At 34.7% G+C, this 19,582-nt stretch overlaps 1 protein-coding gene across 1 annotated transcript in view; it reads right to left on the reverse strand.

Annotated features, from left to right (window-relative positions):
• Nucleotides 1-967: 967 nt before the first annotated feature.
• Nucleotides 968-19,582, reverse strand: part of LOC149802948 (RUN and FYVE domain-containing protein 2-like) — a 132,657-nt gene continuing 114,042 nt past the window's right edge. Inside the window, exons 13-16 of the mRNA XM_089952462.1 lie at nucleotides 15,116-15,245; nucleotides 11,838-11,932; nucleotides 7,772-7,898; nucleotides 968-7,343 (exon numbers count right to left, since the gene is read on the reverse strand). Coding sequence (XP_089808588.1) covers nucleotides 7,200-7,343; nucleotides 7,772-7,898; nucleotides 11,838-11,932; nucleotides 15,116-15,245 — 496 coding nt within the window. The 3' untranslated portion in view covers nucleotides 968-7,199. The remainder of the gene's footprint in view (nucleotides 7,344-7,771; nucleotides 7,899-11,837; nucleotides 11,933-15,115; nucleotides 15,246-19,582) is intronic.

Here is a 19,582-nt window from a genome sequence, read left to right on the forward strand (position 1 = left end):
TGCCATTGAGCCAAAAAACCACCAACCTCATTCAGATTCTGAACACTTGTGAAACTCCTCTGTCATGGATATATTTTTTTATATCTTGATTTGTACTGGTGCATGAAATCCTGAACATGGCTTTCTATTTAAAAAATGAACATATTTACATATTATAAACACATGCTCTATTACTATACTAATAAACTTGATCATGAAAGTTGGCTCCAGGTCAACAAGCCTAATCAGGTTTTGGTAGTCTTGGAAGTTTATGAATCCATAATACCATCCAATCCAACTCTGCTGTAGATAAAAAAGGTCCAGAATAAATAAATAAATAAATAAAACAGAAATACATGTTTGAAAGAGCTTGACGTTGTACCTGCATCCACGCAATGACATATACCCACCTTTCCCCATCTGCCCCGCAACCTTTGTCTCACCATGCTTACATTGGTGAGATGTACAAAGAACTGATTCAACGACCCTGCCAACCCCTGTGGGAATGATACATAAAAATCTAATTAGATCAACACACATGTTTACAGGCATGTCCATATAAAGTTTCTTCTAAAAAAACAATAATAAAACACCAATCATAACAGAGCATTCATCAAAAAGGCCAACAAAAGCAAAAGACTGAATTAAAAAAAAGGCCCAAAATTTAGTCAGGCAATCAAAGTTTGCATAGATGACCACCAAATTTTATGTGCCTATATGGTCCTAATGAACTATCCCAGGATGGTTATACAGCTGCAGATACAGACAGATCTATATATATATATATATATATATATATATATATATATATATACACACACACACACATACACACACACACATAAAGCTGGACAGATTTACATAGACATAAAACTAGATGTATGCATATATTGGGACAGATTTATATACAGATCGAAACATGCAGATGGACTGGAACAAATCAATATGCTGTATTTGTAGTGGGGTATAAAAAAGAATTACTATAATATTGGTTGTATTGCTTTATTGTAGCATTACACCATTGCGACAGTCAGCATGAAACATGAGGCACATTGGAATATATATCATAATATAAACTAAACAGTTTCAGCACATTATATATACTGAATAATCAATCATAAATGTATTCTCTTTATTGTGGAATTACCACATATACTGACCGCTCCTGTAGTCTAGTGGTTAGAACATCTGCATCCGATGCAGGAGGTCATGGGTTAGATCCCCAGCTGAGTCATATAAAAGACTTAAAAAATGGTACTAACAACTGCCTCGCTTGGCGCTCAGCATTAAAAGGTTAGTGTTAGGACTGGTTGGCCTGGTGTCAGGATAATGTGACTGGGTGGGACATCATGCTACATGTCTGTGGCATGATGCCCCAGTGCTAGACATCACTATAAACGGTCACACTGCAGACATCGTAGTGATATGACTGAAAAAGTGTTAAAGCTACATTAAAAATCCAAATCAAACACACACCATATATACCCAGTTATAAATGAAGTCCAACAGCAATCTGCACAGATCCTGATTTGCCAAAACATAATGCACCTGGTCTGTCAGATCTGAGTCTACAGAGTTTGTTAGGAGTAATCAGTAGAACAAAACAAGATAAACCTTGATCTTACAGCACATCTGTCTAGAAGACACTTAAGTACAGACATTTCCAAATAGACGCATGATTTTTGTGTAGAAGCCTTTGGTACAGACATTTCGAAATAGTTGCAAGTTTTGTATGTAGAAGCCTTAAGAAAAGACATTTCCAAATAGTTGCAAGTTTTGTGTGTAGGAGTTATTGCCCCTATCAGCATGATATCAAACAGAAATGTTGTAAACTGACAAATAAAATGTGGAAAATTATTTCATTAAAGAGCTTTCTTCAATATATTATTTAATATTTGATAACTTTTCACGATTTACTTTTATCTCCATCTAAAAGCTTGAATATTGTTATTTTTCTAGAATGAAGAGTGTTACCTTCTACAGCAAAATATAGTTAATGAAGAATAGATACCTTTTTGTATTGCCACAAATTTATCAACTGGATGGAAAACAAATTAAAACTTCTGAATTTCACCCCATTGCATTAATTTTATGGTGCATAATGTGCTACAGGGTATCACTGCTCTCCCTCATTATAATGCAATTGTGTTATATACTGATAACAGTGTTATATACAGTACTATGGTTTAGTAGGAAAGATAAAGTTTTGTTAAATAATATACTTTTGAAAAGGAAATAAAGGTATAAAAGCTTCACATTATTTTCTTTCAGCCAATCTTGTTATGCTTTGTATGATTTGGTCATGGTTTTGTGCTGATACCTCATTCCATCAAGAATCACATTATTACATTATAATGGGGGAGATGTGTCTAAAAAAAAGAATTGTTTAGATTAACACAGTGTTTCTATGACATAATAGACACAGAAAAAGAATGCCACCAATAATGTTTATGAAATAAGTAATAGAATAAAATATTTTATTGTAGGCTCATTTTTGTCTTTGTTAACTTTACATTATCAAAATCGAGCAGTATTTGACAATAATGAACACCTTGATATTGCATGCACGTGTACCTAAAAATAATATCGTATTAGAACTACTTTGTAAATAAACCGTGTACACTAATATAGTAGACACTTTAGGTTCTGGTTGATTAGATTTGTTTGTGAATGAACTAAATAAGCTGTTTTGTCCATTTGAAAGTATAGATGATACAGTTAACAATGTGAATGAGTTCAATGAGTCAGAAACAAAACTTTCAAGCAAGCACAGAAATGAACATGATATTTACAATGTCAACAAGAAACATGACAGATACAGTAAATCGAAAATACCTTTCTGATCATTGAAACAGTTATTTAGGAGAAATATTCATATCTTTTCACAAAGAGAATGGTTCAGACTATGACCAGTGCTGTCTAGTGTCTATACAAATATAGCATAGAAAAGCATATTGAGGCCAAGGTCTATTAAAATACTGGAATCAAGAAATAAATGCAACTGAAGGTTTGGGAGGAAACTAACTGCCTCTGAGCCAAAAAGCTAAGATGAATAAAAAGTATTATTTCTGCTGGCTAAAATGGACTGTCACACAACAGCTGCTTTGCAAATTTCCCTGTAACTATTTTGATACAATGTGTACGCAAGCTATAGAAGACACACTGTATGATACAGATCATAGGTCCTTCCAACAGCAAAGTGAAAGTGACAGGACATAAACATAAAGCTGGTAATAAGAAAAAGAAATATGCTTACATTTATGTATCTTGAATTTCCTCAAAATTTACTTTCTTAGTTCTGCAAATCCAAATGACATGTCCTGCAAAAGCTGATACACCCTGAAACTACTGGAATTTTGAGTATATTTCCAACTAAAATCACATTCTCTTTATTGCACTGAATTGATCCAATAATCCTGTCCATCATAATCAGAAAAGCAGAATTGAATTGGATCAACATAAAAACAAAATCCATCCATTCCAGAGCAAATGGAAAAGTTGTTGCAATGTGCATTCATTTATAAAATGACTCTAAATTTCAATTTTAAGAAGACCAAAAAGACAATTCTTTTTGAAACTACTGTCGAAAGTGTGATAAAGTTCATAGATTGCTGGGCAGTGCTATGTGTGCAATATTATTGTTACTGTGTATTGCTGCATATTTATTTATGGATACAGCATAAATTCAATTACTTTGTTTCTTGTAGTGAATTTGTTATAATTAAGCCTTAGGTAGAATAAGAAAATGAGTACATAATAAAAAGACTATTACGTTTTTTCCAATAAATCCTCATAACGGTTGTGCAGTATTAATCCCCAAAAAATGTGTTCATATTTTTCTGTACAAAAGCAGTAACCTATAAGTACAAATAAAAAAGAAATGTTAAATTTTGTATTAAAAAAAAACCAAATGGTGCAGCAAAAACAAATTTGGTTGCTGGAATAATGTGACGGATAATTATGCTTCAACATAAATGTTTATTCTGATGCTGAGCATATATGTAGGCAAACATATATACACAGGTACATATATGTGTAGACAGACATGTATATACAGGTACATATATTTTCACAATGATGTTCATTTCAACCATGTGACAAAATATGTTACAATATAATTTACAACAGCAGAAGTGTCTACAGCATAAAAAATGGAACATGCAGTGGAATGAAATATCTGATGAGCATATTCAACAATAACAAAGAAAATATACATATCTGCATACAAACTATGTAAGACATCTGGATTATGACTGCAGCAGATGATTCCATTATTAACATTACAAGAGGTGGACGTGGATTGAAATTTTAAGGTCATTAATGCTTAAAATCTGTGAAGGTATATACACCACTCCCTAAATAACTCGTGCCTTGATAACTTGCAAACCCTCTTATAACATGGAGTCAGGCCTGGACACTATTTTTTAAACTAGAAAATAGAAAAAATATTAACCCTATTTGTTGAACTTGTTGCTAGTTTGTGGAAAAAGGAATCTTGCTTGGTGATGTATCCACAGTTAGTCTGGTCCTTATTTTGGAGATTCCCTGCTTTTTACCTCATAGCCATTTATGAAGCAGGAAAACAGAATAATCAACAACAAAATGCAATAATGTAATACACAAATGTTTTTGCGCACATGTGAATGTTGTTTGAATAAGGTTAAGGATCTTTCAGATGTTAGGCATCTTGAAAATAAATGTAATTTATAAAAAATAACAAACAACTTCAGTAGAAAAAGTGCTTTATTGACAAATATTCTTAACACAATCATAAAAAGAGTTACCAGCCATTATACAGTACATTTACCCCCCCCCCCCCCCAACCCCGTAGTATGCTAGACGTCCAGCGGGGGATCGATCACTTTTTTTTATAGAGGTCCCTCGGTTATTTGTGCCCTTGTTTAAAGTGTGGTCCATGTTTAGGGACCCCATTGTGCACAAGTTATTGAGGGAGAGGTGTAAAATATGCGAAGAATGCATAAATCTATGAAAGGAAATGATATGATTCACCTATCTGTACTGATAAAAGGGGTGTTATGAGTCAATTATTTGTATAGATAAAAGGATTGTTCCTTTGAAATGTTATCTGATTCATCACATTTCTTGTTGAGAACAAAATCATCCCTTGTGACATCATATTAATCATCTTTTACCCAATGTGCAGTGACTGCAATTCATTAATTACAAAAAATTAAGCGCTAGGCAAATAGTTCCTTGGTCTTTAGACAAGAGTCAATTATTAAACAGATTTGTATGCAAACATTTATAATCTCTTGTATCATCTACATCTGTACTTCTCTTGTTTCACTGACAAGAAATAACATCTATACAGATTATTTCCATTTCCAGTGAATGAGGATGCCAGTGCTGTATCAATGGCAAATGATACAAATGGTACAAAATACAATTAAGCAATATCATAATGGATGAAACATCAAAGCACCTGCAATGTGATCTCATAGGACAGTTTTACAACTAGCAAGAACAGAAGTAAAAAAGAACCACCAACATTTCAAGTAAATTCTCCTAAAACAGTCATCTTCTTTATCAAGTACCTCTCATATCCAGCCAGTGTTTGATTTTCTCCACTGTCATTCTTTGCTTAGATTTTACCCCTTTAAACAGACACCTCATAAAGGGTCCACATTTTGTAATTCTTTATTTAATTGTAAGAGAATCTGCATCACAGTTCATGACAGAATAATAGGGATAAATATGGATATAGCTAAAACTACCATCATGTGGTCAGTAATTTATTAGCAATTACTGTCCATAATTAATTTGATGAAGTTACTGAAGTGAAAAGATGCTCATTTTCTTTAAAACTTAGTCCACATATAAACAAGAAATATTTTACATTAAATAAGTATACCACATAAATGTTCTCCTGTCATACATCTTACTGAATCATACAAAAATCAGACTTTCAGATCAATATAAATCCAATGAAACCAGTTTATAAGAAATAGCTTATGGACCAAAAAATTGTGCCTTTCTGGGACAGATAACATTCATACAGAAGTGAAACTGATCAGTTAACTTAAGAGACAAGGTTGATATATTACAGGCATTCTTTGTATACAGCAGACTACTAAGCCAGTTTTCAGTGTATACAATAAAAACATCTCATTAAAGATATTTTAAGGTACTTTTTGTATTCAATATAAACTGTATCTGTCATATGCAAATATATTGGTCAAAATGGAATTATATACCCACCTAAGTTTCTAACATAGATTTTCCAAAGTTTCTAGAAACATGGTTCACACATTATATTTCTCATTTCTGCACCTCGTTTTACTGTTATTCATAAAGACATGAAAACTTCCTATATGATCACTTGTTTCTGGAAAACTTCTGACATGATCACTTATTTATGGTAAACTTCTCACATGATCTCTTCTTTCTGGAAAACTTCTCACATGATCACTTATTTATGGAAAACTTCTCACATGATATCTTGTTTAAAACTTCTTGTATGGGGAGTATATTCTTTTACTGCAGTGAAATATCACTGCTGCCCTTCACGTGGGAAGCTCACATGTACAACAATGCTTACTGATAATTTTTTCACAGATAGTTAACAATGAAAAATGAAAACAGATGTGCCGAAAAGAAATATTTTTATGCTTTTTATAAAAATGCATAACTTCAGTTCTATAATATATCATTCTTCATTCTCTAGGCTTCTGTTCAAATATAGAATTTCAAGTTAATGAAAGAGTACGACACTATTACTGTGCATCAGGTTATCTCCCTTCTCTTCATGACCATACCCTTACAGAAATTTCATTCAAATTATAATAACTGCTCATTTCCTTTATTGATCTACGCACTCCATACATTGTAAATTATTTATTAAATGCCCATCATTTTAAAGATCAACCTCCCACATCGCTGTATAAATATATCACAATGATGCTGAGTTGTTTGAGAAATAGCCATTTATTTTTTAATTGTTGCCATATTTTGTAATGTAAATTGCGTATTCCAACACAAGAATTCTTACTAGTTCCCACACAAAATAGTAGTGAAATTCATTTGCCAATGTTTTTCCACATTTGTATGTGAACTAAAAAAAAATTATTTGACTTGTTGTCTGCTAGAAGATTGATCAGCTAGCTTTAACAGAAATAACACAGATATACACCTCTGCAAATCATCCATATTTTTAGCAAAAGCAAACCATGTCACATCTATCGTCCAGAATGAGAATTTGGTCAGTTTGCACTCGCAGAGTACCGCTGCAGTAATACCGAATGGCAGATGTCACACACACGAACTGGCTTTGATGAAGAGGGATGTGGCATTTTGTTATCTGAACACTCATTGCAGAAAATGTCCCCACAGTTTCGGCAATGATGCTGCAAAAGAAATAACAGAAACACTGATTCATGATGATGATTTTAATTATTTCTGAAAAATATAAAAGGTTAACATAAATGTAAATATGCTTACTAATGGAATGCTAACAGCAATTATTTTATCAATGTAAAATTGTAACCTACTCAATAACTTCTTTATCTATATTATTACTTGAATTATATTAACAATAACTTTAGTGTATATGTTAACAGCATATGCATGGTTGAGGCTACAAAACAAGGCCTTCAACTGCAAAACAATACCTTCAATTCAGAACAAGGCCTTCAAATGCACAACAAGACCTTCCATTCAAAACAAGGCCTTCAACTCAAATCAAGACCCTCAACTGCAAAAAAGGGCACTGAAGAGTAAGTTTACATTGAGTGAAATGTAGAACACAGTTATACAAGACTGTACATCTACTTACTTTCCTTCTTGCTACTGAGAAAGGTCTCTCACACTGCTTACAGTTGGTAGCATCCCTATCACTTGCCCACTGGGCCTCTCGCATAGCCAAATTGGCTTCTCTCAGGTCCTCCATCTTTAATTTGGATCTGAAGAGAATTAATTATAATAACTAATTATAGTACTATATTTACTGCACAGCATGTGTCTAACTTCAAACAGTAAGCTGAGTTCTGATGTCACATAATCTGTGTTACAGACCTTGATATGCAGTCACATAATATGTGTGACAGACCCAGATCAGCCATCAGATAATCTGTTATAAACCCAAAACAACCATAATGTAATTTGTGTTATAGACCCATATCTGATGTCAGATAATCTGTGTTATAGACCCCTATCTTATATCTGATAATCTGTGTTATAGACCCATATCTGATATCACATAATTTGTGTTACAGACCCATATCTAATGTCAGATAATTTGTGTTATAGACCCATGTCTGATGTCAGATAATCTGTTACAGACCCATATCTGATGTCAGATAATCTGTTATAGACCCATATCTGATGTCAGATAATCTGTGTTATAGACCCATATCTGATATCAGACATTATGCTACTTCAACATACAGGACAGGCAGTGTATCCATGGATATAATGCCAGACATTATGTTCTACTTCAACATACCAGACAGGTGTGTATCCATGGGTATAACGTCAGAAATAATGCTCTACTTAAACAAACAAGACAGGCAGTGTTCCAAGCTGGAATATGGACAGCCAGCACACAGATGGTACTTTCTCTCTGGAATTTATCTGGGCCAAGGTGTCACAAATAAGAGTGCCAGTTTGGATAACAATGCCAGAGGACAGAGCTAATCAAATGCTCCTGCAAAGGAGACTGTTCTAAGTGCAAAATGTGGCAAAGCCAATCTGAACTTTTTACCACTATGCAATTACAAATGTAACTCATATAAAGTCAACTAAAAAAATGAAAACATTGCAAATGTGTTAAAGACAGCATAGAGATACTGAGAACATTTCATATGTATGAGATAACAATACTGAGACCATGAAAACTGTAAATGTGGAGTTTTTATTGGAGAATGTGTGTCTGTTGGAATAAATACAGTAGTATATGGTATTACTGTTGTATTGGAGAATGTGTGTCTATTGGAATAAATACAGTAGTATATGGTATTGTTGTCATATCAGAAGCAATGAAGTGTCAAAACCAGATACTTTTAACTCACAGACAATAAAGACATCTTAATTATTTCTATAACCCTCGATACGTGATATAAAATCATGTTAGCCACCTTAGATTTTTTTGGCAAAAATTTGGAAAAAGGAAGGAGGGCTTCTAGGCTAAAATTAAGTAATAGGCCCGAAGGGGACCTCAGGTCAAATTTGTGCTTTTATATGCCTGGTACTAGTAAATCACTAAGACACCTATGTTACACTTTTATATGCCTGGCATTGTAAATCACTAAGACACATATGTTACACTTTTATATGCCTGGCATTGTAAATCACTAGACACCTGACTATGTTACACTTTTATATGCCTGGCATTATAAATCACTAATACACCTGACTATGTTACACTTTTATATGCCTGGTACTAGTAAATCACTAAGACACCTAAGTTACACTTTTATATGCCTGGTATTGGTAAATCACTAGACACCTGACTATGTTACACTTATATATGCGTGATAGTAGTAAATCACTAAGGCAACTGGCTATGTTACACTTTTATATGTGTGATAGTAGTAAATCACTAAGGCAACTGGCTATGTTACACTTTTATATGCCTGATATTAGTAAATCACTAAGGCAACTTGCTATGTTACACTTTTATATGCCTGATAGTAGTAAATCACTAAGGCAACTGGCTATGTTACACTTTTATATGCCTGATAGTAGTAAATCACTAAGGCAACTGGCTATGTTACACTTTTATATGCCTGATAGTAGTAAATCACTAAGGCAACTTGCTATGTTACACTTTTATATGCGTGATAGTAGTAAATCACTAAGGCAACTGGCTATGTTACACTTTTATATGCCTGATATTAGTAAATCACTAAGGCAGCTGGCTATGTTACACTTTTATATGCCTGATAGTAGTAAATCACTAAGGCAACTGGCTATGTTACACTTTTATATGCCTGATATTAGTAAATCACTAAGGCAACTGGCTATGTTACACTTTTATATGCCTGGTAGTAGTAAATCACTAAGGCAACTGGCTATGTTACACTTTTATATGCCTGATAGTAGTAAATCACTAAGGCAACTGGCTATGTTACACTTTTATATGCGTGATAGTAGTAAATCACTAAGGCAACTGGCTATGTTACACTTTTATATGCCTGATAGTAGTAAATCACTAAGGCAACTGGCTATGTTACACTTTTATATGCGTGATAGTAGTAAATCACTAAGGCAACTGGCTATGTTACACTTTTATATACCTGATAGTAGTAAATCACTAAGACACCTGACTATGTTACACTTTTATATGCGTGATAGTAGTAAATCACTAAAGCAACTGGCTATGTTACACTTTTATATGCGTGATAGAAGTAAATCACTAAGGCAACTGGCTATGTTACACTTTTATATGTGTGATAGTAGTAAATCACTAAGGCAACTGGCTATGTTACACTTTTATATGCGTGATTGTAGTAAATCACTAAGGCAACTGGCTATGTTACACTTTTATATGCCTGATAGCAGTAAATCACTAAGGCAACTGGCTATGTTACACTTTTATATGCCTGATAGTAGTAAATCACTAAGGCAACTGGCTATGTTACACTTTTATATGCCTGATAGTAGTAAATCACTAAGGCAACTTGCTATGTTACACTTTTATATGCCTGATATTAGTAAATCACTAAGGCAACTGGCTATGTTACACTTTTATATGCATGATAGTAGTAAATCACCAAGACACCAGACTATGTTACACACAATTAAGAGCAGTTTTCTGAATCCTTTAGTTTTGGAAATAAACCAAAATTTCAACATGAAAATGGATCTACTGAAATCTTTTGACATCATTGTGCATTTACTATGGTGCATTTATTTCAACCACCATGCAAGGCCCAATTTCAGACTGAGGCACTCTCACATGGTTGCCTGCTAAAAAAGGCTGTCATAAGAATAAAAATCAATGTTGTGAATTGTAACAAGAAAAATGCAGATTTCAAATTATTGTAGTCAATGGTAAGTTCATGATCACATTGAATATTTCATGCTAGGAAAATATAAATACATTTTAAGATAATAAGATGCATATTTTCACAACCAGCTGCAGCAAACTTTGTCTCTGTTTAACTACCTCATCAGGGACCTATGCTGATACTTACAGTTACCTAAAGGTAGTACAGGTACCATTAGTACATGTACATTTTTTGGTAAATAACAGTGACACAAACTTCTGTGATTACTCATAAACACAGACTACTGCTTGGAAGTAGACTCCAGGTCTCCTTGAACTGTGTATGAAAACAAGTTCTGGACAAAATAATAAGGTAAAACACTGCCAAAACGATGGTAAAACATTGCCCATTTCTGAGTGAGTTAATACTCACTAAAATGGGAGCCCATTCCAGCTGAGTGAGTTGATACTTACTAAGATGGGAACCCAGTTCAGCCTTGAGTGAGTTGATACTTACTCAGTAAGATGGGAGCCCAGTTCAGCTTTGAGTGAGTTGATACTTGCTCACTAAGATGGGAGCCCAGTCCAGCCCTGAGTGAGCTGGTACTTACTAAGATGGGAGCCTACTTCAGCCAAAAGTTGAAACTTACTCACTAAGAGGGGAGTCTAGTTCAGCCCTGAGTTACCTGATACTTACCCACTAAGATGGTAACCCAGCTCAGCCCTGTGTGAGTTGATACTAGGATAGGAACCCAGTCCAGCTCTGAGTGAGTTTATAATTACTGAGATGGTAGGCCAAGTCCAGCTCTGAGTTAGTTGATACTTACTCACTAAGATGGGTGTCCAGCCCATTTCTGAATGAGTTGATACTAAGATGGGAGCCCAGTTCAGCCTTGAGTGAGTTGATACTTACTCACTAAGATGGGAACCCAGTTCAGCGAGAGCCTTCTCTTGTTCTTCACACTGTGCTTGCAGAGATTTATGGTACTTTTTAAGATCCTCATACTCCTGAAAAAACAGGAAATGCTTATCAAATCAATACAAATCATTACTTACACTAAAATAACTAATTTAAAATACATCTTCAATGTTTTATTTAAATGCTTTTGATATCTTGACTGGTACCTTGTTCAGCCATAATTTGTAAACATTTCCAAAATATAAGCATGTTTATTTATATATAAAAACCAGAGGCAATGCTGCAGCACTGTCAGTGATAGAGAACACAATTGTAAGTCAACAGGAATTCTGCAGATTGTAATGTTATTTCATTGTATGATACACCAAGAGGCCCAAGTAGTTCTGAAATCACCCATCAGGCAGACATTTGCCTAACAGCCAAAATGCAAGAGATGCTGGACAAAAAATCTGGGTAGCTATGATGCTTTTTGAAGAAATTTCTTCAAATATTGATTGCCTATCTTATGAATTGACCATTTAAAGTTTTCTCTATTTTTTAAAGTTTCACCCTTAGTACAATGGTAAATGGATTTCAAGCCAGTTTGCTTTCTATCAAACTGGGTTAAACTGAGTTCAGTGGTTTCTTGAGAAGGAGTGATTACAAGGTTTCTCTATTTCGTGTGTGTGTGCGTGTTTTGGATTTTTAACATAGCTTTTAAAAAAAATCAGTCATATCACTATGATGGCTGCAGTGTGGCAGTTTATAGTGATGTCTAGCACTGGCATCATGCTGCAGACATGTAGCATCATGTCCCACCCAGTCACATTATCCTGATACCAGGCCAACCAGCCCTAACACTAACCTCTTAGGTGGCGCTATACAGTTTTGCATTTTCCATAGGGTTAAGATTTTAAAGAAAAAGAATTTCCCTGGTTTTCCTCACTGGTTATACTGGCTATTTAAAAAAGACCTTGTATATCTTAGGTATAATTAAAAGAACCTTTAATTCCCTTTATTTTGATGTATGATTGATGGGTGTACTATGGGTTATAGAGTATACAGCTTGGCCTTACTTCAAATGTGAACCTTTCAAAAAAGTGCTAGCTCTACTTGGTCATTTTCACTTCCTGAACTTCAGAGGTAAATTGTTAAAAAAAGAGCCGATAACTTTTTTTACATTTTACATATTTGGTAATTCATTCATTGCACTTTCAGAAGCTGGTATTGTCTAGTCTGGCAAAATTCATTTTCCCTATTTCAATAGCTGCTATGTATAGTGTACTTTAGACTAATTCAGGCTGATTTTTTAACACAAGGGAGCAGTCATTTTAGTTAGCAGTGTGCTTAAATCATGTAAAATTTCCAAAAGTACAATATCCAAAGAAATATTGTCCACATTACATTACTGTAGCATATAGGTATGCCAACATTCTCTCCATTGTGCCTGTTTTAAATGCAGACTACTTCACCTTACATACGTCACTCTCTCTAAAGTACATATTAATTGGTGAGCGCCCCCTTAATGCTGAGTGCCTAGTGGGGCAGCTGTTAGTACCATTTTTATTAAGTTTTTGGTATGACTCAGCCAGGGTTCAGACCTGCACTTCCTGCAACTGAGGCAGATGCAGAGGCACTACTGTTAGTAATGGTGGCCATATCTGATTATTATATAACATCATGTGTAGAAATTTTAGGCCTTCATACCAGAGTGCCTTCTGCCATGATTTGTTACAACTCTGTTCAACTGTCAATTGGAAGAAAAAGTTGAAACGTTTTTATATTTTTAGAAACAGCAGCCATAACTGATGGCAGATCAACACAATTTAAATAAATGTGAATGGCCTCCCCTGCCAAGTATGGCTAAAACTTGTGAGAAGATATTTCAAATAGCAATGGACAAAAGATAACAAATGACACATGGCAGACTATTGCAAGACCATAGCATAATCTTACTTGGACCTATGGCCAGGTGAGTAAAAAGACCTAACAAAGTTAATATGGAAAGAACAGAAGGTCACTTTAACCTTTATTTTATGGGTACAAATATTAGACCTAAAATAAATTCATTAATCAGTCTTCATATTAACTGAACAAGCAATATCAGAGCTCTAGATGGAGTTGAATGCAAAAACTTAAAGCTATCACTGTCAGGTAAAAACTAAGTAACTGTGACCCACCTGAGGCTAACTTGATGATTTAATAATAAAACACAGAAGATGAAAGGACATTTTGTTTATACACTGAATCAAGGTATTTTACATCCATAAAACACAATAACCTTCCATATTTTACATCCAGAAAACATAATAACCTTCAGCAGTCACAACTGTAGTAAATTGTTAATAAAGTTGTCTTTCTAGCCTTGAATACATTATTTCACACATTCAGGGTAGGGCACATAACTATCTTCCAATAAACATCAAATATACAAGGCTTCTTACAAGTTAAACATTGAAGTATGTGGCAGTAAAATTTACTATAAAAATAATGAATTTAGATGCAATTTCAACACCATCTCTATCTCCAAGACATAGCATCACGGAACATAAAAATTTTCTATTTAAAATATGTGAAATGTGACTGAATGGGAATAGCGATCTTCCCATGAAGGATTTGAGAATGTCAAAGGCAGATTTACTGTGTTTGACTTTTGATGCATCACTTGGTTTGTGACCTCAAATGCAAGTCAGATATCACCTATGTTTATGTGTTATTGTATTACAGGAGTATTGCCGAAAGTGATTCTAATTCCTGAAAGTTGAGAAAACTGGTGACAGTTCTATGATTGGATTGACTCAATATTCAAATTATTATTCCATGAACTGTACACCCAATTACAGCCATTCAATATCTCTTTGAAAAGAGTGTAGATTTTAAAAATTATACATTAGATGCCCTGCACTTACTTTATGTGAGATCATAACAAGATTGTACGCTGTTCTTGTGTCCAAAAAAGGACTACACTATTTGAAAATTGTTGTTGTTGTAGTTGTGGGGTTTAACGTCCTTTTTCAGCACATGATAGGCTATACATGGTGGCCAGTATTAATAGTGGAGGAAGAACCAGGGGAAACCCCAGGAAAGAACCACCGACCCACGATAAGCTAATGGCAGGCTTTCTCACATACCCACATTGGCTGAATCTGAGACTCGAACTAGCGTAGACAGAGGTGAGATGGCAGTGATCTGTAATGGAGAGTGCTTTAGACCACTTGGGGCCCCCTTGAAAATCGTAGTAAACTATGTCATGCAATCGACAGTTTCACTGAAAGGTTGTTAAAAAAATTCACCTTTCCCATTGATTTATACTGCTGTTGCTCAACCTGAATTTGTGTGACTTTCTCCTTCTCTTGCTCTAAATTCCTTTGCAAGCTTGCCCTCCATTCCCGCTCTATCCTCAGGTCTGTCTCAAGGGCTGTCCTGAGAATAAAACATAATTTCAACAGTTAACCATCAATGATGTTTTTGCTGGAACTGATATAAAGTTAAACAAGATATTAGGTTAAACTTTCTGGGCATTTCACACATGTCTGAAATGGATGTGATGTTCAACGATGACATTAGGTCAATAGTTCTGGGCATTTCATGTATGTCTGTGCATAGACATAGTATTACATTAAAAACTGACAGGGGCCTTTCAATCAAAACAAAACATTTCTCCCCAAAGCTCTAAAGATGCATTGACACTTCCAGTGATTCAAGTCATTAATATAATTTTTCTACAAGAAGAATGATCATGTCACTCAGGTAAATAAATAATCAGGTATTACGTAATTCTGATATGTTGAGATCAACGTCAAACACTGTCATAAATATAACATGCTGCCTGATGGAATAAATGTCACAACTTACTCCAACCAATCAATAAAAAAAATTCAAACTTTCCAAATTCCACTCTTCTATCACCAGGTGTCTGTCAGTTGTTGTTTATTCAAAATTCCATGGGTTGCTTTGGCAGTCTTGTTCTGGGAAACATGTGGTCCATCACATACTGACACTTGCTGCAATAAATTTGCTTTTCTAAGACGTCAACAACCCTAATGGTTAGACACAAAATAAGCTTACATAATAAAACAGGTCTAATTACAATGTTAAAGAACTTCATTATCTTTCTCATCAAAACTGCATGAACACTGATAGTACATATAGAATAAATTGACAATATTTGTTGTTGGTCCTTTCATCTGACTGATAATATAACAATAATGAGCATAAATGGTAATATTGGATCTGGAAATTTGACATTTTGAAAAACATGTGAAACATGGTAATAACTGTCATGGATATTCTGAGTATCCATTACCAGTGGTAGATGTAGAGCAGGTGTGGTGTGGGTGGGTGGGTGAATAACAGTGTTGGATGTTGGGAATATCTGCTGCCAGTGGCATATGTAAAGGAGATGGACAGGGGTGTACAGTCATGGATGCTGTATTTACTGCCGCTAAAAGAATGTTTTACAAAACAGAGGGGACAAAAGTTTAGGATGTTATGAGTATCAGCAGACTTGGATGTAGGTAGATGTTGAGGAGATTGCAGGGGTGGGGGTGGCTTTACAGTACTGGATGTTGTATTTACTACTAGTGGCAGAGAAAATGGAGTTAACAGTTTTGGATGTTGTGAGTACCCACTGTCTTGCATGTTGGAAGTATCCATTGGAGATTGAGGTGTGGGGGTTGCAATAACAATCTTTGATGTTGGTGGTATCCACTACCACTGGAAGATGTGGACAAGATTTGGTAGTGGAGGGTGGGAATAACAGTCTTGGATGTTATATTTACTATCTGTGGCAAACATAGATGTGGACGTTGTGGTGGGAATAGTCTGCCAAGTTTTAGTGTAGTTCACTAAAAGTTGTGGGACTTGATGAAAAATTTTGATCAGAGTTACATCCCCTTGCCAGGAAGGCAGCACATCAACAATGCTGTAAATTGCTGGTAAGATGTTAGCTGGAAAAATAATTGTACATCAAGACTGAACATTTTTTTCTTCTGATTCCAGACCTTGAGGAATAAATGTTGGCTACATCCAGCCTCAAAGTGTCTGGGGCCACCTAAATTTTGAACAAAACAAACTAGCATGAAATTGTTTTTTGTTTATCAATATTCTAAACATCATATGTTCTTTAATGCAAGTGTGTATATACTTAAATAAGACCAGAAAATGAAACCAGTTTAAATATATATATATATATTCTTTACCCCCCCATTCAATTGCAGACACATGTTAATCATTAAATTTTCATATAAGAAATTTAAGAAACACAACATATTCCATTAAACATATCAAATATTAAACATCTTAAGAGTTCAAACTAGGCATTCATGAGTCATGCTCACCCAATATTCACATCTGAAATTTGCTAAGGCTGCAAAATTTCAAGTGTTGCATAACCAAAGAGGTTACTGCCCTTCAAATGTTTTGTGATTTGCTCTTCCCACCAACTGTCCAAATATCTAACACTGGAGGCAAAAGGTAGAAAGACAATGATAATGTAGTCTTTTTGGGTCAGTTATGAAGTTTTAAGTGGCCCTCATTTAAGAATCAATTTTATCTAAATACTGAGAAAACATTTAACAATAGTTACAGAGCATTTAAAAAACAATTCTGAATCATATTCAATCATGGAGCATTTGTCTTTCCAGTGGAGAAGATATATTCATGTGCGTTTCTCTTTTGGATATTTATTTTTCCTCAACTGCTTAATCATGTTAACACTATAAGCTGCTGACCTATTTGTGTATAATTTGGCCTTGATGGACTGACCTCGGCGTCTATTTTTAGGAGACCTATATATGTATAATTTGGCCTTGATAGACTGACCTCAGCATCTATTTTTAGGGTCATTCCAAAATGCTATGGAGGCTAATGATGATCCTGTTTTACAGTTTCTTAAGCTGAGTCTTAAAAAATGAGCTATATTTGTATTGTATTGATATCTGCATCTGATCAACTGTGATTTTAACCTTGTACCTCAATGGTCTGCATATGGCATATTGCACTAAATTGACAAAGCAATGAAATACTTTGATAGAATTGTTTGGCTGAGGTAGATCTTTACTGGTTTTTAAAACTACATTCCAAAGACCTATTTATACTGTATTCATTAGGTAATAATCACAGTGACTTTTTTATGGAGAAATTTGCTGGATCTCAAGTTTCAAGAATTTTTCAACTCATGTTTACTGTATAACTTTATGACACTTAAACATTCTTGTATCTACTATGGCTTTTGCTCTTATGCATCTTCCATGCAGAATCTAACAATTTTGTGCTAAAAAAATTAGAAGTCTTTAATTTCAGTGAGAGAACACAAGTTCTATGACGTTACAAACTAGCACATGTGCAGACGTTATAATTCACTGATGTTCACATTGGAATGCTTCTGAGACAACACATTTAGTCTGGTTCCTTTATCCTCTTTCTTGACAGGATTTTTTCAATGCAAGTAAAAGGAAACAACTGAATGAACCAGACAAGCTTCTTGTGTACTAATCCATGTTGAGAGTGAACTAGATGACCTAGAAATTAAAGCTTCTTGTGTACTAATCCATGTTGAGAGTGAACTAGATGACCTAGAAATTAAAACTTCATAATGACAGCAATAAATATCAAAAGAGTGCAAGCTGTGTGAACTCAAAACATTATACCCACTTTTTTCAAGCATGCCTTTTTGTTTGCTAGAAAATAAATAAATATTGAGCTTAATCTGAACAAACTGAACAGTAAGCTTAATTGACAGTAAAGTGGGTTTAACAAACTTCACCAGAGAGCTAGAACAAAATCATAAAGACATTTTAACCTCATGTCAGTAATGTGTGTAACATGCATGGGCAATTCATCAAGGTGGTGGAGCTTGCTGTACAAATTACTGTATCACATTTAATACCATATGGGTATAACTTAACATGATGGCAGAATATATACAGCCGACCTCATGAACTGATGTCAGTGCTGTCTGCTAAGTTTCAAGACAATTCATTAAAAGCTGTGGCAACACACACACACGCATGCACACACACACACACACATTATTATATGCATTTAAAACCAAAAGGAGGCATAACTTTGGACGAGAAGCGTCAGAGTAAGAGGTGTTTGTGTTTCATATGGTTTAATGGCATTTTTCAATACATGCTGGACAGTTTATTTGGTGGAGGAAGAACCTGGCAGGATTCCAGAAGGAACCACTAACCCAAAGGAAGCTACGGCAAGCTTTCTCACATACTGATGGTTGGTTGAGTCCAGATTAAACTCATGCAGACAGGGGAAATATGTGTGGGTGGTCTGAAAAAACGAGCACATTAGACTACTCGACCGCCTGGAATGCCTCAGAGCGAGAGGTATTACAATACCATTGAGTTTTACTATTTATATTATCAAGTAATCTCTGCCAGTTGTCAAGCTACAAAACTGAGATCAAGCATTTCTGGCATGAAACGAATGGTATTTTTCAAAGACACAGCCAATGATAATTACAAATTATTTAAAGACCCACATCTAAAATAACAGGCTTGAGAATATCTTTTGTTTCAGAAGTCATTTTTTTTGGCGAATCCAGAAACCATATCTCTAATAGTAGAGTCATACCATGATGAAAGAACGATAATACTTTTTTCAATAATGTCTGCTAGGTTTCAGGGAAAGCAAAAGCTGCGGAACTAGTGGAATTTGGTATATATACAGCATATACATATATCCATTTAACACAATAAATGGGACATTACTCTGGAAAAAGCGGGCTTACATAACAGTTGACC

Source organism: Sinohyriopsis cumingii, chromosome 3 (assembly GCF_028554795.1).
Source record: "Sinohyriopsis cumingii isolate HCF-2022 chromosome 3, ASM2855479v2, whole genome shotgun sequence".
NCBI lineage: Eukaryota > Metazoa > Mollusca > Bivalvia > Unionida > Unionidae > Sinohyriopsis > Sinohyriopsis cumingii.